The sequence below is a fragment of the Capsella rubella genome, unplaced genomic scaffold, assembly GCF_000375325.1.
Source record: "Capsella rubella cultivar Monte Gargano unplaced genomic scaffold, Caprub1_0 scaffold_5, whole genome shotgun sequence".
Classification (NCBI taxonomy): domain Eukaryota; kingdom Viridiplantae; phylum Streptophyta; class Magnoliopsida; order Brassicales; family Brassicaceae; genus Capsella; species Capsella rubella.
In genome coordinates this window covers 5,359,978-5,383,475 of record NW_006238919.1, presented here as the reverse complement: position 1 = coordinate 5,383,475, position 23,498 = coordinate 5,359,978, and the positions used below count along the sequence as shown (strand labels likewise).

Sequence of the window (23,498 nt, the reverse complement as noted above, 5' to 3'; positions counted from 1 at the left end):
TCATCTCTGGGTTATGTCGAGGCTGTAGTAAAACAGAATTGAGGTTAAAATTTATAAATAAAAAAGGAAAAAAAAACGAAATTAGCTCGTAAACCTGTGTAAATAACTAAAGAAGCCCATACAAATTTGGTAGAACTACAATAGCCCAAAGAATAAGAAAATTACGAAAGTCCATCAGGTTATTTTGTATATTACGTCTGTGCCATTTATTATTCGTTTTACTTATTAAACTAAAAAGAATAGAGTAATCGAATATAAAATAAACCAAAAAAACAAAAACATATCTAATATCAAACCCTAATTACATAGAAAACCGAAGAGTCATTTTCTCTTTTTGGAGGCGAAAATTAGGCGACTCGTGAGGCGATTCCGGCGACTGTTGAAGCGAGTTCGAAAGTCGAGGGCGGCCTTGTCTCTACTTGCCGGTAAGATGTGGGTTCAATAGGTGAGTGGATGAGTCTTTTCGTTTGAGTAGAGAAACTAAAAAAACGAGTTTTAATCTGTGACAGATCGACTCGACGGAGACGGTGGAGGCGAGGCGACGAGCAGTCGTGGGTGGAAAAGCGAGATTTCGTGTATATTGGCGGAGGTTAGAAAAGGAGTAGGCGAGAGTTAAGGAAGATCAATCATCGTTCTTTGTTACTTTGTCGAGCACAGTGGTGAAGACGATTCGTGGGGGTAAGATTTCAGTGAAATGTGTGGGTAATTAAAGTTTTCAAAGAGAAATGGATTATGAAAATTGTATCTTTTTGATAGGTATCGTAACGTCAGGGACATTATCGGAGGTGTTGGGTATATTAACCGGCGTCGTTGAAGAAAAGAAGGTAAGTGTTTAAGAAACATTTGGTATAGTTTATTAACGATGAGTTGTAGATCTGGTTGATTGTAATTTTGTAATTTGGTAACTATCGATTGTTAATGTTCTTTGGAGTGTGGAAAATTTGGAAAAATAGGATAGAAACTTGTATTTGAATTTGGCGGGTTGGTTGGGGGAAAAAAGAATTTTTTTTGGTATTGCATTGAAAATGACATTTCATATAGTTTGGTGGCAGACTTTATATTTAGATTTAGTGTCATTAAAGTATGATATTGTGATGATTTAATTTATAAGTAGTTATAGTTGCTATTTTATTCTCATTAGAAAAGACAAAGTAAACTGCTGGTGGGGTCTGTTGTACACTCATATAAATAAAGCATGCATGGTCTGTAGTAACATGGAATGAGATTATAAAATTGGAATGTAGTAGGTTGTATGTTACATGGAATGAGTTAATGTGATTGTTGTCATTTGCACACGGTTTCTTTTTACAATTGTTTTCACAAACTTTGGAAATAGAGATACAGATGGTATGGGAGGTAATATTGATAGAGTTAATTGTTATGCATTTTTGTTTAAGTGTTACCTGGATTTTGAGTGTGAATTAATTGATAAAGGGCTGGTTATAATGATAGAAGTTTAAGAACGATTGTATGTAGAAATGATAGATTGTTGGAGTATAATGAAGTTGCTGAAATGGTGATACTTGTAATTTGCAGGAAATGGCATCATTAAGTGGTGAAAAGAAGGGAAGGTACCCTCCTTTACTGTATCCGCCTGGAAAATCTCTTCTTCTGAAGAGGAGCATCCACCATAACTACACTTTGGCGAGTTTTGGATTGATGAAAGACTGCATTGGTGAAGATGTTTACAAAGACATTCGGGATCATACACAAGTAGGAGTCATATTGAGTCATGCTGAATCTGACTATGAGTGGTGGGCTAAGCTTGTTCATTACATCCTCACACGGCAATTGGCTATAGATAGGCGGTATGAGATTTGGTCATTGATTGAAAGCTGTCCGATTAGGTTCTCTCTTAATGAGTATGAAGACATTTCTGGTCTGAACTGTCAGCCCATAGTTGCGGATGATATTGTGGAAGTAGATCAGAGAGAGTTTTTGGCAGAGTTAAAGGTGGATAGTGGTGTAGGGCCTAACTAGTATGACTTGGATGAAGCCTTGAAGAATTGCAGAACATGGAGTCCTGAGAAGAGAAAGATGTTGGGACTGTTGTTTGTTGTTCATGTTAGCATATTGGGACTCTCGAGGGGCAGTAGGATTCCACTGGAGTATGCAAAAAGAGGTTTTGATATTGCAGCATTTGACAGATTTTCATGGGGCCGGGTGGAACTTAAAGAGCTAATCCAGTCCATTAAAATGCTGTCCTTTAAGAGAGAGAGTTGTGCAATCCATGGATGTGTTTATGTTCTCATGATATGGGGGTTTGACTTTTTGAAACATCTTGGGAAAACTTATGGGAATAAAAAGAAGTTGGATGAAGATTTGGCTGGGGCTGATGATGTGCCCCCACTACTTATGTGGAGTGGAAAACGTCCAAGAATTGACATTGCAGAATTCTTTGCCACAGAGAAACTTGAGACTGATGTGTGAGAGTTGAAGAAAGATAAAGATGAATTAGGTGATAAGAAAGGGAAGGGTGTGAAGATTGCTACTGAAGTGAAGATAGGGGGTGATGCGAATGATGACGAGTCCAAAACTAGAGATGATGGTGGTTCTGGAGCCAACGCTGAGGTATGACCCCTAAACATATCTCTTTATTTGCATTGACAGACTTTCATATAAGGTATGGTAAAAGGATATTGGTTTTTACATGCAGAAAAATGCTTAGTTGGTTGGTTGCTGGAGATATCTTTTCAAGCTAATTTTATCTCCCTGTATTTTCTTCTTGTTCATTTTGTTAAAAACTTCAGAATGGTTTGAATCTGTAAAATATGAAGTTTGTGTTTTATTGAAGACTTAACTATGTTATGTATTAACAGTTTCCATATGTAAGGTCTACATTTGCTAAGTCTGCTATTCTGATGTCCAAATGTTTATTAACCTTTTAGTCTTGGAGATTAGAGACGAAGCAAACATCGCAGGACGACTTCCCTATTTCTTGTGTTGTAAGGAATCCAACAAGTCGATCAAGATTGTCTTTGAAGAAAGTCAGAGAAGTTCAATCAGGAGGGAAGGAAATTAATCAAGTAGTTGGAGTTGGAGCTAAACAACTTAAGGAACCCATATCTGCACCTGAGAAGAAGAGGAGTGAAACACTGATTCACTTGAGAAACAATTCTATCTCTGGAATGCTTGACAAAGATCCTGTAAAGAAGAGAACTGATTATGGAAGTCATTCTGGATTGATTGTTCCATAAACACAGTTCAGCCCAGTTCAAGCATGAGGCATGTAAATTAATGAAGTTGGTAGACTCAGAGGAAAACAAGTAAAGGAACGTACATCTGCACTTTAGAAGAAGAGGACTGAATCTGTTATACCATTAACAAAGAATTCTATCTCTGCAATGCTTGATAGAGATAATGTCAAGAAGAGGCTGGATTATGGTGAAGAAAGGCAAGTAGAAACGGGTGATCCAGTAGCTATTGATTTGACTACTGCTTTGGAAGAATCATCGGACGGATCAGACTTATCAGAGCCTCCTGAGGTTGAAGCTAGAAAGAATCTGGGTTTATCCCTTGAAAAGTTGTACATGTTTTGCAAAGGCGATGGTGTTGTTCCTCGTGAAGGCCGAAAGAGAAACCTTGCTTCCACTCAACTACATCCGTACGTTAGTAGTTCTGTTGTTAAGCGTATACTGAAAAGGGAAAAAATTGACAGGGCAAGTATGTTGTCTGCCATAGATTCGAATCTGAAAAATGCTAAATTCACCAATGGTTGTTGCTCGCATTCGCCATTTACATCCACGCAACCAACATTTAACAACATACAATGTAGGCCTTGATCGATCAACATAGAAGTCAAACTTTTAGAAAACAATTATAATCTTCAATGTGCTCTCCAATGCATCTTTAGACTCAAATGTTTGACCAACTTCAATATTAATATCACGGAAATCAATTTGATCTCGCAATAGATTTGATGTCTTCATATTACTTTTCGGATAAGAATACCCTTTCCTTTCTTATTTCCTATCCACATTAACATCTTCTTGTTCACCTTCTAACACCACAAACTTAGGAGGCGAAGCATACTCTTCATCCCCAGAACTTGCTCCATCTGGATCATCACAACAATCAAACCTATATTTCTCGTCTTCATCAGAATCATCTTCTCCTTCCTCGTCCTCCTCAATAATTGGATGTTACTCAGTTGCTTTCCTTTTGTAGTAATCCCCTTCATTACTCTGTCGGGAGTTCCCTCCATCATCCTTACTCTCTTGCCTTATCCCATTATCCCTTTTACTTTGTCGGCTTTTCCTTACATTCTCCTCACTTTCCCTGCTTATCTCTACATTTGTTGGAATCTTCAGCAGTAAATCAACAATTTCGACACAGAGCCACCACACTGATTCACATTTCCAGAGACGGAGAAATCCTTGATATTGGCGTCCATTACAAACAAATACAGGTGACGTATCCTCTGGTAATGATATGGATGTCTTCTTGCTCGACAGTCTGTACGATAGGTGGACCTCGTACAAATTCCTTTCCAACCCGAAATCCTCGTACACCATTCCCATAAACTCCTCAAATGATTCTCTTCTACTTGGACATAACACCCTAGTACCTCTTTTCTCATCAACCATAAAAACCCAACGCTTGTGCCAAAATTTCCACTTCCCACAAACCAAAGCAATAACCTCCATCAAATCCCCAATATTTATTGTCTCCTTTAATTATAATTTGCAAACAAAAACAATTTTGGTTTCCCCCATAAGCAACCTAAAATCGCGAACACTACCTTCGTCGGGTTCAGATAGAAGATGAAGATAGTTGAGGGAGGGCATATTGGACTTTACGAATACCACGTTCGCCCTAAATAACGTATTACTATATTTCCACTTCCATAACTCTATTACACAAGTTTATATAGTGATGGTAGAGATTAGTTATACAACTCTATCTTCATGCTTTATATCTATCAGAATCTTGCTATTCTAGTCACGACAACTCTATCATCACTACATGTATATCTACCATAACGTGTTCAACTCTACCATCAAGTGTTATAGCTCACAAATACTGTTCTGGCCACTTTAACTCTACCACCACATTACCTTAGTCTGCTACATAACTCTATTACGCCGATAACTCTCCCACCACTGTAACAAACTCTGTCAGGAAACTATAGCGCTACCATAACTCTAACTATCTTTTGTGACTAAGTCTCCCGCCATTACATCATATCTATTAGATAACTCTATAATTTACCAAATTCTACCGCCATTACCGGAAAATATACTTCCTTACTCTATCAATTAACTCACTCTACCACCACTATTCTAATCTCTAACCGACAACTATGTCAAAAAATGAGCTCTCTACAACATAACTCTCTATCCTTGTTTAAGTCTACCATAACTACGTTGGTAGACTTATTACTTGGCAGGAGTTTTCCCTGCCAAATTTGTCACTCTCTCTCCGACGTGGAATTTAATTTTAATGGCATCACCCGTAATTACGTTTTTCCTACAATTGCTGAGTAAGGACAACGCTGCCATTTTCACATTATTTCTCTCTTATGCAAATCAGTAATAAACAACAATATATGAGTTAGTTTTGCAAACCACCCATAAAAAAGACGCTGAAAATACAAGTAAAAGTTTTCTGTATGTATCATATATTCATATGGGTTTTTTTAAAACGCTACGTATAACTTTTTGACAATAAGAATGTGCATGTAGAAACAGAGAAATAACCTCATGCATCCATAATCTCCAAATCATTCTACCGTTTGTCATCTTCAATAATCAAGACCATGGATCTTAATATCATTAAGACCATATATAACTGCGAGAAAACATCAAAGAAAGTTTAAAAAATTAATGGATCTCTAAATCAGATGAATTTATTTTATTATTTTTGTTTTGCTTCCTTGTTTTTATTCTAATTTTTGTCAAGAAACCAAGCTAATGGTTACCAAACTCGTGTCATTTCTATGACATTTACTTTCTTAGAAAAATAAAATATGTGTGCATGAAGTAGCCAGTAAGTACTAAGTAGGGTAGCTTACGATAAATGACCAAAAGATTTGGATTTGAGACCCACCAATGAGACTTATAACAGTGTAACACAAGAAAAAAACAAGTGTGAGGCACCGACACACATGACTCCACACAACTCTATTTTTTTCAATTTCAAAACCGACATTTCTGCTTTCTCTTTCTCTATTTTTTAAGAAAAAAAGACAATTCCAATTTTTCTTACAAGATCAAGGACACATTAATATTTGGAAGCTTTTTCTATTTGTGGTTGTGTGGAAAAAAACATAATGAAAAATTATGATTTCTATTTCAAAAAAAACTGTGGTAAAAAGGATATCATTATATATTTACGGGGGATTTGCAAAAATAATCTTTGTAGCCACTTAAATTTTCGCGTTTGCACCTTAATATAGGTGGTTACAGCTTCGTAACTTAAATAATTTGTGATTTTTTTTGGCTAAATCGCCTTATAGCCACAAATATTAAAACGCAAAATGGCTATAATTTTTTTTTTTACAAATATATAAATAACAGCGAAGCAAATATTATTTAGCTAGTTTACTAAAATAATTCTTCAACGATACCCCATTAGTATTTTGGTAACTTAAGGTTCGAACCTTGTTTGTTTTCATTATCTTTCATACTTTTATTTGTGTTTTCTAGATGAACTATCATTTATTGAATTAATTAGGTAGAAGACTACAAGTAATGTAGACTTTAACCTACCAAAACAATTGTTAGTATCTCATACATAAATTAGGCAAGACATTCCAAAAAATGTATATATATATATATATATATATATAGGCAAAAGAAACAAAGATCGTATAAATTAGAGAATCAAACTATACAATGCGATAAATGTTGGGGATATAGTTTAGAAAACAAAATGTACATACATGTAACAATAATATAATAATAAATTGTCTCAAGTGGAACAAATTTCACTGTTTTTAGAAGTAACCCTAAAATTTCATGGTTGTTATCACTATACACTGACATAACTTAAAACACCACAATTGAAATTTATTTACCTATGGTCTTGTGCTCTATCTAGGCGGAAAAGTACACTACATTAAAATTTGTTCCAAAAACATTTTGAATTCTAACATCATCTCTTCAATTTCAATTATGCTCTTAATTAGTGTTTGAATCATCACATAAAAGTGGTTCAAGTCTATAATTTTCTTTAAAAGTTTTAGAAAATATATTCATATAATTATTTTTAGTTTTTGTGTATTGTATAATGCAAGATGCAGTATGTTAGCAAGATAATATTATCATTTTTAAATAGAAAACAGTTATCATTTGATCAATGCTAAGTACCGACGAGGATATTGGTTTGAGAGGAGACGTGTAGATAAAGGTTGTTCCAAGTTTCCTTCAAGGATCACATCTCACATCGTTTTTGAATTCATTTTGATAACAATTGTTTCATTCAATTCATCGCAAGGTTGGTCCACATTTGTTTTATGCCACACCCAATTTGGTACATGTGTTTAGCTCTAGAGTAATAAATAAAGAATTCTTATATATATATTTTTTAAGAATGTATATATTTTGTTAAAAAAAAAGTTTAAAAATTAAACTATTAGACTTGTAGTGCACAAAATTTGGTCTATCGTCTCGACCAATGCGTTGCAGTTAAAAAAAATTGACGAAGCGACGACGATTTTAAAATTTTATAAGATTTCGATTATATATATATATACGAGTTTGGACTAGGCATATATAACAATCTCAAGCTATGATATATTTCTTTCATTTTCATTAAATTTAATTAGGTTTGTTAAATCAAAATATATAAAACTATCAAAATGTTCAATAATAGTCTTAAAAAATGTTTTCTAACTGGTGTGCTAGTCTGAATTTGGATATGATGATTACATAATGATAGTGATAACAAACATGATTAGGTTATATGTTTTAGTCAGACTTTTAAATCCAAAACGATAACACAACAACAATAATGCTAACAATCACTAGGTTTTATATCATTGTAAGACTTTGTTCTCCTCAAAAGAGAAAAATTTTGCTTAACAAAACAATTGCATCCACAAGTCTGATCAGTAACGTTTGTATATCAAAACATATAGATTGTGGTCCGACAAAATTTTCAACATATGTCAAAAGTCTCTTTAACATTTCGTTGCTGTCCAAAAAATCCAATAATTCTGGTTTAATTTCAACCATTTAACTAATAGTATAAAAAGCAAGGCTAGGTCATCTTCTTTTTCTTCCTTAGCCATTACCCTCTCTCTCTCTCTCACATGTACACACACAAATAAATAACATAACACATCACTCACCTCAACTCTTCAATTTGGTTCATTCATAGACTGTTCGAGAGACACTCTTCAATTTCATCTATCTTTATAAGATCCAACTAGATTATGGCAAAGTTTCCTCAAGTGGGAGCATCGATCTTGCTCCTCTTCCTTACCATCATCTCTCTATGTTCCGCTCACAAAGTGGTTTCTTCTAAAGGGTTGGTTCAAATAGAGTGTTTAAGAGTCCCTTCGTCAGAGTTCGCCGAAGCGGCCAAAACCGTCATTGATGCCATCAAAAAAGCCGGAGATATAGTCTCCAAGTTCGACAAAAAGATTGGGAAGTCGAGAGTTTCCAATGCGATTCTTGATTGCGTTGATCTTCTTGATTCTGCCGCTGAAGAGCTTTCTTGGATCATCTCTGCATGTCTAAACCCCAACGGTATTAATTTATATTTTTACACTTACTAGTCTTTTTTCTTTGCTTTGCATGCAAAATCGTGTTGCAAGCATTGAATCTTTAAAAATAATATAAAATACTAGTTACATAATTCTAAAAGATACAATGTTCAACAAGATTATAACGTACATAAACTGAGACACAAAGTTACAAATATCAATTTTTTTCCAACAACTTCTATTATTACAAAGGTTCTAGTAACCACAAACCAGAGAAACTTTGTGTTTACATGCAAAACAAAATGCGGTATCATGAGCAGTTCGTGCTAATTTATCCGTTTTAACATTAAAATTTTTTTTTATAAATACCAATTATTCAAAAATAAATAAAAAGTTAAAAGTTTAAAAAAATCGCGATAACTTGCATTTAGAATTGTTCTACTATTAAGTATTAGTTAAGTCTATTAAGTACTGTTCAACTAGTAAAAGTATCATTACTAAAGTCCATTTATTAAGCATCAATTGACACGAACCAACCTTTTTGTTTTTACTTTTTTTTTTTAATGATACAAAATATTTGATAACTTTCAAGACTTTTGTTCTGCTGAATCGGATTCACAGAACTTTTTTTTGCTTTAAAGAAGAAAGTGATTTGGTATCTTATCGTCGGTGATTAATCTTCGACGTACGTGGGTATAGAATCTTGAAATCTTGCACCTTTAAAGGATGAAAGATGAATATAAACGTCAGAAAAAAAAAAATTGTAACAGATCTTGATATTCTAATATGAGTACGAAATGTATACGTCCGTAATTAATTACATTGTCGATTTTTAAATACTATAGTTTTATGTAGCCAACTCACATGCATGTGTTTCGAATTATTTGGGATTTTAGAAAAAAAATAAAAGAACTTTCTTTATCAAAATTTATATACAAAAAGTACTACACAATAAATTAAAAAATCTAATAAGTCTACCAAAACATAATTAAAAATTAACTCTAAATTATTATCCGCTGATTAAATGCTATTATTATTGATGTTTTTTTATCAATAATATCAGTTAAAAAATAATAATTATAAAAACAATTTATTATGTACGATTATGTAAGAAGTAAAATGTAAATGAATGGAATAATAATGAAGTACATTACACTGTCACTGTCAGGTAAAGACAACAGCACAGGTGACTTGGGTTCGGATCTACGGACATGGATAAGCGCCGCACTTTCTGACCAGGACACATGTCTCGACGGCTTCGAGGGGACAAATGGTTTTATCAGAAAAGTCGTGGCCGGTGGTCTTAACCGGGTCAGTTCAACAGTCCGAAATTTACTAACCATGGTTCACTCTCCTCCCTCTAAGCCCAAATCCAAGCCCATGAAAGCCCACACGACGACCACAATTCATAGTGGCTTCAGTAAGTTTCCTTCATGGGTTAAACCCGGTGATCGGAAGTTGCTGCAAACTGATGGCTCACAAGTGGCGGCTGACGCGGTTGTTGCCGCGGATGGGACCGGGAATTTCAAGACGATAAGTGACGCGGTGTTGGCCGCACCGGAGTATAGTAAGAAAAGATATGTGATACATGTGAAAGGAGGTGTATATGCGGAGAATGTGGAGATCAAAAAGAAGAAATGGAACATTATGATGGTTGGTGACGGCATTGATGTCACCGTGATCACCGGTAATCGGAGTTTTATCGATGGCTGGACTACTTTCCGATCTGCTACCTTTGGTTAGTAAAAAAGATTTAAGCGTTTTTCACATAATTTATCTAGAAATTAATCTATCCAGTATACTAATCTAATCATATCAAGGATATAACCCAAAGTAAAACTAAATAAGACTTAGGATTTATATTTTCTATTTCAAAATATATTGCAATATCAATTTATATAGTTGAACCAAAAATAGTAGTATTCTATCTTGCAAGGTTTCTTTTACTATTCAAGAAGATTTTGAATTGGTTATAAAATTTGTTTTGCAGCTGTGAGCGGTAGAGGATTTATTGCTCGTGATATAACATTCCAAAACACGGCCGGACCGGAAAAGCACCAAGCAGTCGCACTACGGTCGGATACAGATCTCGGGGTCTATTATCGATGCGCGATGAAAGGTTACCAAGATACTCTTTACGCCCACTCAATGCGTCAATTCTTTAGAGAATGCATTATAACAGGAACCGTAGACTTTATATTCGGAGATGCAACAGCCATATTCCAAAACTGCCAAATCAAAGCCAAACAAGGCCTACCAAACCAAAAGAACAGCATCACAGCTCAAGGACGTAAAGATCCAAACGAACCAAGTGGATTCACAATCCAGTTCAGCAACATAACGGCTGATACCGATCTAGTTCCACACTTAAGTACCACGGCTACTTACTTGGGTCGACCGTGGAAGTTGTATTCTCGAACGGTGTTTATGCAAAACTACATAAGTGATGCACTTAGGCCGGAAGGATGGCTCGAATGGAGCGGGGACTTTGCATTGGATACATTATATTATGGTGAGTATATGAATACCGGACCGGGGGCTAGTCTAGACCGCCGTGTTAAGTGGCCAGGATACCATGTATTGAATAATTCGACCGAGGCTAATAACTTTACGGTAGCTCAATTCATACAAGGGAACCTTTGGTTACCATCAACTGGTGTCACGTACATTGCTGGTCTAGGTTCGTAAACTAATCATGTTTGATTGTATGATTTATAGTATAATGTATATCTCTTCATATATCATTTCTATTATTCTATACAATTTATTATTTGTCTGGGTGTTTTATATTTTGTATATGGTTTTGGTAATGATAATTGAACAACAAGTTGGATATTGTATTGAATGATAAATTATTTATTAATATTTAGTTCATTTAGTTAGATATGTGGTAAACTTTGATTGATTAGTTAAGAGGGCACACTACAAGAAAACATGCTTTTCCGACTACAGATGGCGACTATGTATATTTTTGGCGACTACATAGCGACTATATAGCTACAATTTTACGACTACAAATATTTAGTCATATATGAGTCACATTTTTGCGACTACAAATAGTAGTCGGTATGTTAGTTGTAACTTAACGACTACTTTATGACTATATTGCATAGCAAAAAAACTAGTAGCTAAATAATCGCTAATTTAGCGACTACTTAACGACTATATTGCATAGTAGGACACATAGTAGCTAAATAGTCGCCAATTTAGCGACTAATATGCGAGTTGTGGTAAAAGTCGCTAAACAGTTGCATATTAGTCGCTATTTAAGAAAATCAAAATTTTCAAATTTTAAGCTCAAACCTAAATCATAGCCTTTAAATCTTGAACTTTCAATTATTAATCTTTAAAAAAATAATTCATAAAGCCTAAAAAAAAGCTTTCAAAAAAAAAGTTTTCAAAACATAACCATCATATATATGTATCTTGTAAGAAATTCAAAATTACTAGAATATATCCAAAAACTGAGATCTAACACTTAAGAAAAATTATAGTTTCTCAAATCTTATATTTTTATCAAAACTTAACCCCAAATCTTAAACCTATACCCCAAACCCTATATGAAGTCATATATGTTATAAAACATGTTTTAAACATGTGATAAACATGTGATGAATGCATTACTTAATCACTAAAGAAAACATCTCCCTTATACATACATCTCCCTTGGTCATACATCTCCCTTGGTCATACATCCTCCTTGGACAATCTTGTAATACTATAAATAGATGATCTTAGCTACTCTTATGTAAGCTCATGAGAAAGATAATAAGATGAGATCTTCTCCATTCTCTCTAGTTCTTGTTTCCTCTTTGTTCTTCTTTTGGTTTGATCTTCATACCTATATAGAGATATAGTTTACAATAATATATGATTAACTATGATTAATCAGTTTTAATACATTTTATTGTTTAAAAAATAGGCTTTTCAAAAGAAACACTATATGTTTTCGATAAGCTCAACACCGACCTTCGAGAAAAAGGAAAATATGTAACGATTCCGAAAAAAAAGGTAGACTTATCAAAGAATAAGGAAATAGAATATATCTCAGAAAAGAAAAACATATATAGAAGCTGTGGCTCTATATAAGGAGGACGTCCCATAAGGCCCTAACCTTTAAGGATCATCTAAACAAGAAAATACAAAGAGAGAAGTAGAGAAAGAGCAAGAGAGATATATCAAGAGATAGAAGTTGGACTCTTCTTCTTCGTGTGTGTGTTTCTTGTCTCTGAAGTACTTATGGGAGAACGCAAAAATCTAAACAAGTACTACTCGCCAGACTTTGATCCGAGCAAGATACCTCGACTCCAGAAACCAAAGAACCAGCAGAAAAAGATTAGGTTTATGCTACCAGTTCGTGTTCGATGTAATACATGTGGTAATTACATGTCACAAGGCACCAAATTCAATTGCCGTGAGGAAGACGTCATCAACGAGACGCACGTAGGCATTAAAATATTTAGGTTTTACATAAAGTGCACAAGATGTTTGGCAGAGGTGACAATTAAGACCGATCCAAAGAACCATGGTTATACTGTAGAATCAGGTGCAACTTGTCTTTATAATGGACACGATAAGGTTAAAGAGGAGAAGGAAACTGAAGAAAACGCATTGGAGTCTTTAGAGAGGAGAAGTGTGGTATCTAAAAGAGAGATGGAAGTTATGGCTGCGCTTGATGAGGTTAAGTCTATGAAGTCTAGACGAGCCTCGGTGAGCGTAGACTCAATGCTTGAGGCTTTGAGTAGAAGAAGAAAACAAGAAGAAGAGAACGTGGAGGAAGAGTTGCTCATCAAGTCTATAAATTTTGGTAAGCGGATCACTAGGGTTGATGATGAAGATGAAGACAAAAACTATGAGGTGTTTGATGAGAAGAAGAAGAAGAAGAGTTTTAAGAGACGTGATTTTGGTAAATCTCGAACAAGACAAATCTCTTCTGTTTGCATAATCCCCAAGAAGAATGTAAAGGGACTTGAATCTCTAAGTCACTCGTATGGCATCGACAGTGATGAGGACAAGTGAATCAGGTTATTTTTATAAAATTTTTGTTTGATATATAATATTGGTTTTTAGTTGAATATGTTTAATTAGATTTTTTAATTTAGTTACCCTTGTAATCTCTTTTTTTTTCTTTTTCTAAATTAGTTTTTCGCATGAACATTTTTTATTAGTAAGCATTGCTTTAAATTACTTTTTAAAATACTCGAATACTCTTGTAAGACACATATGGTAGTACCAATCAATACATCAACACAATAATTAACATTTTTTTTTTGTTTTTTACTTTTGAATCTTTGGAGGAAATATTAGCCATATTGTTATATCGTGCTGATAACGTGTTAAGAACAAGAGGTTTACGAGAATCCTTCTCTTGTTATTACTCTATATAATAAAGTACAACATATATATAGGGATACATCATTAGGGTTTAGATAATGGATAAAGTATCCTAGAATATTCTAATGATCTTATAATGGGCATCCATATAGTACACAAGTATATTCATATTACCTCTGTTTTGTTGTTATTTACATCAAAATTGTTGATTAATTAGGCCCAATTGTCACTGTATGATTCAGTGTCATCTCACTTTTCCCTATGGTCGCTCCTCTTATATCAGTTATCATGGTAACTGTGAGACCCATCGTCGACGGTGTTCCTATCCCTGTCGTTGTCATCAACACCCTAGGTCCTGACAATGTCACTGTGGGTCCTGTTAAGCTAAGTTTGAAAAGGTTAAAGATAGCTTGAGGTGCAAGCTAAGTGTTAATCCTACCGAGTTATGGATTAGGATTAGGAAGTTTTAGAGAAGTAATATTTCGTTGTTATAATAGGAAATATCTTAAGGTTTTGTAATATAAATAGAGAGGTTCAGTTATGACCTACACTAAGAGATTGAGAGATTGTAAGAGAGCTTTAGTTTTGAGTAATTTCTGAAGCAATAAAAGAAAGAGTCTTCTATATTCAATCTTTGATCTCTAAAATTTGAGTTCATGAGTTCTAGATTTGGTATCAGAGCATACTAGAACTTGAATTGTTTCGCTTGAGATTCACAATATGGGTGATATTGTCGTGGCTAAACCAAGGAGAACAACCCGTCTTCTATTCAATGTCTGATGCTCATAGTCACCAACTACACCGTCTGGGCTATGCGTATGAAGGTTGCTATCAAGGTGCACAAAGTGTAGGATGAAGATGCAGTTCCAGAACAGCTTACTGTGAAGATCAGGAAGCTGCATCTGTTCAGACGCCTGAGATCACATCAGACGCCTGGGATCACATCAGACACTTGAAGTTGCTGACATGGAGTCGTAGGATGACGTGGCAAAGCTTAAGTGGATGGAGTGACGTGCTAAGGAAGATTTCTTGCTTGGCAGCAAAGATAGAGACGAATTGCATGTGAAGATATTGTGAATATTCTTCACATCAAATAAGGAAAGGATGAGCTTGACAAGCAAGTATATTCCGTTTCGGTGAGATCCTCGAAGATCCTAGGGTTAGGGTTTCGAATAGTTAGTATAAATAGTCTAGGGTTGGCCACGAGCCACTTTGAACACTTTAGACTCTTTGTACGTGATTGTAAACTTCGAAGCTAGCAAAACAAAAAGCTGAGAAGGTGAGTGTTTGTTTTCTTTTGGGACTACACGGGTGTAGGAGAGATAGATTTAGTGCTCGTTCTTTATTCGGGTTCAATTCTATTGGGAGGAATAGATTGAGTAAGAGCCGAGACAAAATTGTATCCTAGGAAAAGATAAATTTTGTTAATAAAGATCGAAGGAAAAAGCGTTTGCTTGGCGCGTTCCAAGCGTAACTGTCTGTGTGTTTCTCTATACGTTTTCATTTGGTATCAGAGCGGACGCCTGATAAAAGATCTGTTTATCTTTTCAACAGGTGAGATCCTGCAACAGAGGGTATGGAGAAATCACAGCAATACGTTGCTATAACTAAGCCGTTTAAGTTAGATCCAGAACATTACGGGTTCTGGAAGGTGCAGCTGAGACAGGATATTCAGAGTGCTGATCTTGATGCCTGGATAGCTGTTGAAGATGGATGGACAGCCCCTGTGAAAACAAATGAGGCTGGAGATGCTGTTTCGAAACCCAAGAAGGATTGGACTGCAGAGGAGAAACTTGCAGCAAAACACAACGCAACAGCTCTGTCCTTAATCTTCAAATCGCTGCCTGTAAATCAGTTCACCAGAGTTCAGGGATGTGAATCTGCAAAAGAGGCATAGGATATCCTTCAGGTCACCTTCGAAGGAACCAGCAATGTGAAGAGAACCAGACTTGACATCTTAGCATCTGACTTCGAGAACTTGACTATGGGAGATAGTGAGACTATTGAAGAATTCAGCAGCAAGCTGAGTAACATCTCTCAAGAGGCTATAGTGTTGGGAAAACGCTATAAAGATAAGAAGTTGGTTAAAAAATTTCTCAGAAGTCTGCCAGAGAAGTTTCAGCCACATAGGTCTGCAATTGATATCTCGTTGAATTCTGATGAGTTGAAATTCGATCAAGTATTTGGGATGATGCAGGCATATGAGCTACAAGTTAAGAAAAAAGAGCAGGCGAGTGGAAAAACTTTCGCACTGAATACTGTTGACACTCAGGAATCTGCAGATGATGATAAAGTTGGTATGCTTGTGAGAAAGTACTTCAAGAAAATGGAGCGAGGTCAGCAACGTGGGTCTGCAGTCAACAACAGATCAGGGCAACAGAAAGAATTCAAGAGGAGTGATAAGTCTGAGAAACAGTGTATTGAGTGTGAAGGCTATGAACACTTCAAGGCTGAATGCCCGAATATGAAGAAGAAAAATGCACTGAAATGTTATGAGTGTAAGGGCTATGGTCACACCAAGGCTGAATGCCTAGGAAGAGACTCCAAAGAGAAATCGTATGTGACTTGGAGTGAGAGTGATACTGATGAAGATGAAGGAAAAGGAGAAGTGCTAAACAATTTTGTGGCATTTTTGGGCATCATTGAGGAAGGCGATGAGAGTGTTGGTGTGACAGCTCAAGAGGATGTCAATCAGGTAGTTGGTGATGAATCAGAGGATGATGAAGCAAATCTTCCAACTGAAGAACAAGTTGCTCTTTTGATCAGGAGTCTGATGAACAAGACAAAGGAGATCTCTGATCTAACCACCGAAAGAAATGAACTTCAATTGAAAGTTTCTGTGATATCCAAGGATCTTGAAGCTGAGAAAGTCAAGTCGCAAGGTCTTGAGAGGCAGTTGGAGGATCAACTCAGGAACATCAAGATGCTGAGCAAAGGGACTAAAGATCTGGACAAACTCCTAACTGTGGGACGAACGGCTAATGTCAACTGGGGTCTAGGGTATCAAGGTGGAAACTTCAATGGTACAACTAAGTTTGTTAAGGCAGCTCCGCAGTCAGCAGAAGCTACTCAAAGGAAGTCTGTTCCTCAGAAAAATCAGAGACATGTTGTGTCCTCATTTAATTAGGAACAATCAGCTCACGGTCGAAAATCAAGAATGGCTTCTCGCGAACAGGTTCAGTCAGCGTACGGTTCTGTGTTTCGTCTTCACCGTAGCAGAAGAACAGGTTGTTGGTACTGTGGTAATCTGAATCACTACAAGGCACAATGCTATGGATTTTTGAATCGTGTGTCTGCAATGATGCAGCATCAGCAATATCACAGGGATTCAAAGAATACGAGCAGAGTCTACATAAGAAAGGAAGATCTGTACTGCAATGTTGCTTACACTGCTGATGAACAGGAGTCAACTCAGGAGAAGTGGTATTTTGACAGTGGATGCTCAATACACATGACTGGAGCTCAAGACAATCTGTCAGAGTTTAAACAGGTTTCAGCAGGCAGAGTTACTTTTGGAGATGGTGCAAAAGGAAAAATCAGAGGAAAAGATACCACAGGTGGTGAATCTCAACCAAGATTACATGATATGTTTCTGGTTGATGGACTGAACGCCAATCTGATTAGCATCAGCCAACTGTGTGATGAGGGTCTGGATGTAACTTTTACCAAGGCCAACTGCAAGGCTGTGGATCGTCTAGGACGTGTTCAACTCGAGGGACAGCGGTCTGGCAACAATTGTTACATGTGGAGTTCTGGTAACCCTTGCTTTCAAGCAGCTGTAGACTTTCAAACTGAGTTGTGGCATAAAAAATTAGGACATCTGAATGTTTGTACGATGCTGAGACTTGCACATCAGGAGGTAGTTCGAGGAATGCCAACGCTAAAGGTTGATCTTTACTTTGTGTGCGGACCGTGTAACAAGGGCAAACAAGTGAAGGTTGCTCACAAATCGGTTCCTGATGTTCGTGTTGTTCATGCTTTGGAAGTGGTTCACATGGACCTAATGGGACCAATGCGTGTCCAAAGTCTGACAAGTAAGCGTTTTATTCTTGTTATGGTTGATGATTTTACGCGCTACACATGGGTCCGTTTTCTACGAGAGAAATCGGATACTCTTGATAGTTTCAGAATTCTTGCACTGCAACTCAAGAGTGAAAAATGGGGAATCAAGACAGTACGAAGTGATCATGGTGGTGAATTCCAGAATGAGTTGTTTGATCAGTTTTGTGCTGCTCAAGGGATCACTCACCAATATTCTGCTCCTCGCACACCTTAGCAGAATGGAGTTGTAGAGCGAAAGAACAGAACGCTGCAAGAAATGGCTAGAGCTATGCTGCATGGTAATCAAGTAGCTCAACATTTCTGAGATGAAGCAATAAACACAGCATGTTACATCATCAATCGGGTCTATGTGAGGAAAGGAACCAACAAGACCTCTTATGAGCTGTGGAAAGGAAAAACACCATCAGTCAGCTACTTCCATGTTTTCGGATGTATGTGCTATATCCTTAATGACAAGGATCAACTGGGCAAGTTTAATTCTAGGAGCGACGAAGGCCTGTTTCTGGGGTACTCAGGCAACAGCACAGCCTACCGAGTTTACAACAAACGGTCCAGGATGGTTCAAGAGACTGTTAATGTGGTGTTTGATGATGCGTCTTTTCGTGTTTATGAAGATGTGTCCTCAGTAACTAATGCTCCTAAGGATTTCAATGAAAGAGTTGTGGGGTATGAACCAAGTCCAGAGCAGGAAGTTGATGATGGCTCCGAGGCCGATGAAGACACGGCTGAGCTTCTATCTACTCCTCAGGTGCATAAGAATCACACCTCTAATGATATTATAGGTACGATTCAGGGGGGCAGAGTTACTAGAGGAAAGAAGATTGACTTCAAGCAACTCGCTGGTCAGAAGCAGAAGAATGTTGCTGCTGAAGTTCCACAGATGGCGGCGGTTGTGCAGTTTGCTTGCTTTGTTTCAACCCTGGAGCCCAAGAATCACAGAGATGCTCTTGTTGACGAATACTGGATTGCTGCTATGCAAGATGAACTAGAGCAGTTTGAACGAAGTGATGTCTGGGAGCTCAAACAACGACCAGCTGATGTCAATGTTGTGGGGATTAAGTGGATCTTCAAAAACAAGAGTGATGCGCATGGATGTATTGTTCGCAATAAGGCGCGGTTGGTTGCTCAAGGATACTCTCAGATAGAAGGCATTGATTTTGACGAGACCTTTGCTCCTATAGCAAGACTGGAGTCCATCAGGTTTCTGTTTTGCATGGCATGTGCTCTGAATTTCATATTGCATCAGATGGATGTTAAGAGTGCCTTTCTAAATGGAATTCTCCAAGAAGAAGTGTATGTAGAGCAACCTAAAGGATTTGAGAATCCTCAGCGCCCTGATCATGTGTACAAGCTAAAGAAGGCTCTCTACGAACTGAAACAGGCTCCAAGAGCTTGGTACGAGCGTCTGACAACATTTCTGATCAAACAAGGATATGTGCGTGGGAATGTAGACAAAACGCTGTTTGTGTTTCAAGATAACAATAGTGTGATGTTTGTTCAGATATATGTTGATGACATTGTCTTTGGATCCACATGTCAGCCGCTATTTGATCAGTTTGTGAAGAACATGACTCAAGAATTTGAAATGAGCATGTGTGGGGAGTTAAACTATTTCTTGGGGCTGCAAGTGAAACAATCAGCTGATGGAATATTTGTTTCACAAAGCACTTATGCCAAGAATCTAGTTGAACGTTTTGGTCTCGCTAAGAGTAAAGAGGCGAAGGTTCCAATGAGTGTGACTGACAAGCTCTCAAAGGATGACGCAGGAGAGGATGTTGATGAACGAGTTTACAGAAGAATGATCGGGAGTCTGCTGTACTTAACTGCCAGCAGACCAGACATCTGTTTATCTGTTGGAATTTGTGCTCGGTATCAAGCCAAACCAAAGAAGTCTCATTTGTTGGTTGTTAAGAAGATCATCAAGTATATCAAGGTGACTATAAATCTTGGGATATACTACACCAAGGATACAACCAGGAGCTTGACAGGCTATTGTGATGCTGATTGGGCTGGTTCATTGGACGATCGTAGAAGCACAAGTGGTGGATGTTTATTCATGGGCAACAACCTGATTTCATGGCACAACAAGAAACAGAACAGTGTTTCTCTGTCAACAGCAGAAGCCGAGTACATTGCACTGGGAAGCTGCTGCACTCAACTCATGTGGATGAAACAAATGGTTGCTGACTATGGTATGGATTCTGAAACTCTTTTAATTCGTTGTGATAACCAAAGTGCAATCAACATAGCTAAGAATCCTGTTCAACATTCACGTACTAAGCATATTGATATTAGGCATCATTTTATTCGTGAACTTGTTGAGGCGAAACTGATTGTGGTTGATCATGTGAGTACAGAATTTCAACTGGCTGATTTGTTACTAAACCATTGGATTTTAACAGATTCGTGAATCTGAGAAAATCCATTGGGATTTGTGAGATCTAACTTTCTCTGTGAGTTGTGCTGATTTAAGACAGGGACTGGAGCAAGAACAGACCATGGAAATCCTAAGAATGAATAGAAGATCAGCACCCTGTACTTCGGTTTAAAGAGAGTGGAAAATAGCTGCCTGTCATGCCAACTCTTGTTGACATTCCTGTAAAACGTTGTCGTGATAACGGAGGTCAAAGAGCTGAGGAGGGTGGAAGTGTGCATGTCACGAGATGTACTTGGAATTGTGATACATCAATAAGTCAATTCCAGTACTCTATTAATGGAGCTCTTAATATGCTATTGAAGACATGCACAAGGATCAGTGGTTGAGAAGTCAAGTGATATCACTGATCCACAAATCAGAAGGTTTAACAGAGGCTTGGTCAAAAAACAACATTCTGAGAAAAGGCTCTGCTTGACTGTTAAATCATAGCTCCACATGTAGTGTGTTAAACAAAAAAAGAAAAAAAAATGAGAAAAAAAATATAGTAAAAAAAAAAAAAAAAGGGTTTAACACACTCCTGGTCCTGCACTCTCCAAAGGGTATTCCAGCTGCCTGTTCATGTTGGGTTTGGAAGCTTGAGTTGAAGGTATGCCAGAGTGAAAGACTAGCCACTGAACTCAGAGCTGATCTGTCAAAGATTCAGAAGGTTGTGGTAGCTTCTAGCTCTGTCCTGAACAAATGGTTAGCACATAACACAGACGAGAGAGAGACTCAAGGTACATGTTTTTGAATAATTTTATGATAATACTTCCAAGTACTCACATGTTAATTATCATTCTAGGTCCCTAAAGCATGTTCATGAGTAAATTGAGTCTTTATAAGAGAAAGTTATTTGAGGTTCTGTTTTTGAACTCAAGAATGTGAAAAAAAAATGGGTTGAAAATCGGATTTAAGGCTTGGTTGATAAGTGTGCACTAATGGGTTTATTAAGTGTTTCAGGTTCGTGGGTTATTAAAGTTATATCAGCGAGGCCCATTTGTTTTTAAAGCCCATGATGTTGATAAGCGTGTTTAGGAGGGAAAAACTAGGGTTAAAACCTAGTCGTGGAAGTTGAAAAGTTTCGAGATTGCTCATTGTTCTTTTCTCTCTCAAGTCCACGAGTTCAAAACCCTAAATCGAGCAAGAAATTCATCATGAGGTCCACTTTCAGCGGAATCCAGAAGCTTGTGTCAAGGCAGTCGCCGGAGCCCGATACGCCTCTGCCAGAACAGTCTTCTCGGACGAAACAGCCATCTCCGACTGACGAAGAACGGGTCCCCAGCCCACAGAATTCTGAGGCGACGGAACCCAACAATCAGTTGGTTCCGTATTCGGTTATTCTTCTTGAATCCGAGAACCAAGAGATTGAGTCGCTTCCGATTCCCAAATCTCCGATGGCTGTTGATGGAGACTGCGACTCTTCGGCTAACCCCCAAAGATCTCAGCCGATTGAACTTTGCAATCCGATCCCCGATCTGCTGATTGAAGAAATCTCCGATGGTTCCGAGTCGGTTCAAGTGACCGGAACTACAGGGCTGTCTGTCTCGTCTCGGGTACTGAAGCGCGCGCAGACGAGTGCGATGCCGTCTGAGCAGAAGAAGCGACGTTCGTCCGCATGAGGAAAAGGACCAGTTGTGAAAGACGAACATTCAGTGGAATTCGATCAAACTCGGTTCGGGTCTGTCGTTGCATTTCAGATGTATGGTTCTTTTACTTCTCGGAAATTGCATGCTGAGGTGAACACCACTTTTGGTGAGATTGATGAGGTTAGGGAACTGATAAATGCTGTGGGTCTGCTTAGAACTGTATCTGAGAGTAAGCCCTTTGATCCCCAAGTTGTGTATGAATTTTGGGCGAATTTGCCAACTGTTGAGCCAGAGACAGATTCAACAGAAGTTTTGGTTCAGAATTGGGTGTATGAGTTTACTCCTGACAGGATCAATGCTCTGTTTGGTCTTGCATCTGTGGATGAACGTACAGAACAACGGCATATGGCTGAAGTGATTACCTTAGACATAGCTCTCTTTGTGTCTGGAGGTAAAGCCAAGGTCTTCAAGCAGTTCCAATTGTCTAAGGTTGAGGACAACAACACGAAAGATCTTCTCAAGATCTGTTGTACCAACTGGCTGCCTACCACCAATGATGGGTATGTCACTCCTGACAGAGCCAAATTGGTCTACAAGGTGATGCATCAGGAGCCATTTGATTTTGGGAGGATGGTCTTTAAGCTGATCATCAACTTGGGTCTGACCCCTGTCTCAAAGTTGTGCCTGCCGTTTCCCAGTTTGATTTATCAGCTGATCCAGTCACAGCACCCTGTGCATCCGGATGTATCTCAGCCAGTGCCAAAGTCCAACAAGAAGGGCAAAGCTAAGAGAGGACAGACTGCTGAGGTTCCAGTGTGATCTTCAGATGATCGCAAGGCTTTGCGTCGTGCAATTCAGATCATGCAGCGTATCATCGATGAAGGTAAGTGTTTCTTCTTTCAATCTGTCATTCATGTGATCCATAAGTTACTTGTTTTTTACTTAGTTGTGCAAACAAGCAGGGGGAGATGATTCTGATTCTGATGATCATAGGAATGGTTGATTTGTGGGGGAGCATTTGTCCTGGGGGAGCAGTTGCGGTTGTTGTTGTTAGCAACAATGTATTTTGATTACAGAACCTTGTTTCATTAGCTCTTAGCTTTTGGGTCTGTAATATGTTTAAACATGGCATTTTAGGATTTCTAATTTTTGGGATTTATGCTAGTTATATTACTAGATGTTTGCCTTGTTGCTGTGTTTTGGTTTTGTCTCTTTGTGACTTTCAGGTTTATCACAAAGGATGCTTGATTATCAAACTAAGTCAAAAAGGGGGAGATTGAAGATGCAGTTCCAGAACAGCTTGCTGTGAAGATCAGGAAGCTGCATCTGTTCAGACGCCTGAGATCACATCAGACGCCTGTGATCACATCAGACACTTGAAGTTACTGACATGGAGTCGTAGGATGACGTGGCAAAGCTTAAGTGGATGGAGTGACGTGCTAAGGAAGAT

The 23,498-nt window shown here is 37.6% G+C and overlaps 3 protein-coding genes across 3 annotated transcripts; all 3 read left to right on the top strand.

Annotated features, from left to right (window-relative positions):
- Positions 1–8,244: 8,244 nt before the first annotated feature.
- On the top strand, positions 8,245–11,495 carry LOC17887280 (probable pectinesterase/pectinesterase inhibitor 32). The gene is made up of 3 exons (XM_006290835.2): positions 8,245–8,693; positions 9,819–10,388; positions 10,641–11,495. The coding sequence occupies exons 1-3, from the start codon at positions 8,378–8,380 to the stop codon at positions 11,336–11,338; spliced, it is 1,584 nt and encodes a 527-aa protein (XP_006290897.1). The 5' UTR covers positions 8,245–8,377; the 3' UTR covers positions 11,339–11,495.
- Positions 11,496–12,889: 1,394 nt separating this feature from the next.
- LOC17886142 (coiled-coil domain-containing protein 94) lies at positions 12,890–14,398 on the top strand. The gene is made up of 2 exons (XM_006292820.2): positions 12,890–13,665; positions 14,227–14,398. Exons 1-2 carry the CDS (start codon positions 12,890–12,892, stop codon positions 14,396–14,398), a joined length of 948 nt encoding a protein of 315 aa, XP_006292882.2.
- Positions 14,399–21,616: 7,218 nt separating this feature from the next.
- Positions 21,617–22,867, top strand: LOC111830620. The gene is made up of 2 exons (XM_023783104.1): positions 21,617–22,015; positions 22,160–22,867. Exons 1-2 carry the CDS (start codon positions 21,617–21,619, stop codon positions 22,865–22,867), a joined length of 1,107 nt encoding a protein of 368 aa, XP_023638872.1.
- The last annotated feature ends 631 nt before the right edge of the window (positions 22,868–23,498 follow it).

Excerpts from the sequence above, each read along its gene's own strand:
- LOC17887280 (XM_006290835.2), top strand. The coding sequence starts at position 8,378 with ATGGCAAAGTTTCCTCAAGTGGGAGCATCGATCTTGCTCCTCTTCCTT. Across the intron at positions 8,694-9,818 it reads TGCATGTCTAAACCCCAACG|GTAAAGACAACAGCACAGGT; the intron begins GTATTAATTTAT and ends TGTCACTGTCAG. Across the intron at positions 10,389-10,640 it reads TTTCCGATCTGCTACCTTTG|CTGTGAGCGGTAGAGGATTT; the intron begins GTTAGTAAAAAA and ends TTTGTTTTGCAG.
- LOC17886142 (XM_006292820.2), top strand. The coding sequence starts at position 12,890 with ATGGGAGAACGCAAAAATCTAAACAAGTACTACTCGCCAGACTTTGAT. Across the intron at positions 13,666-14,226 it reads ATCGACAGTGATGAGGACAA|TGTCATCTCACTTTTCCCTA; the intron begins GTGAATCAGGTT and ends TGTATGATTCAG.
- LOC111830620 (XM_023783104.1), top strand. The coding sequence starts at position 21,617 with ATGAGGTCCACTTTCAGCGGAATCCAGAAGCTTGTGTCAAGGCAGTCG. Across the intron at positions 22,016-22,159 it reads GGCTGTCTGTCTCGTCTCGG|ATGTATGGTTCTTTTACTTC; the intron begins GTACTGAAGCGC and ends GTTGCATTTCAG.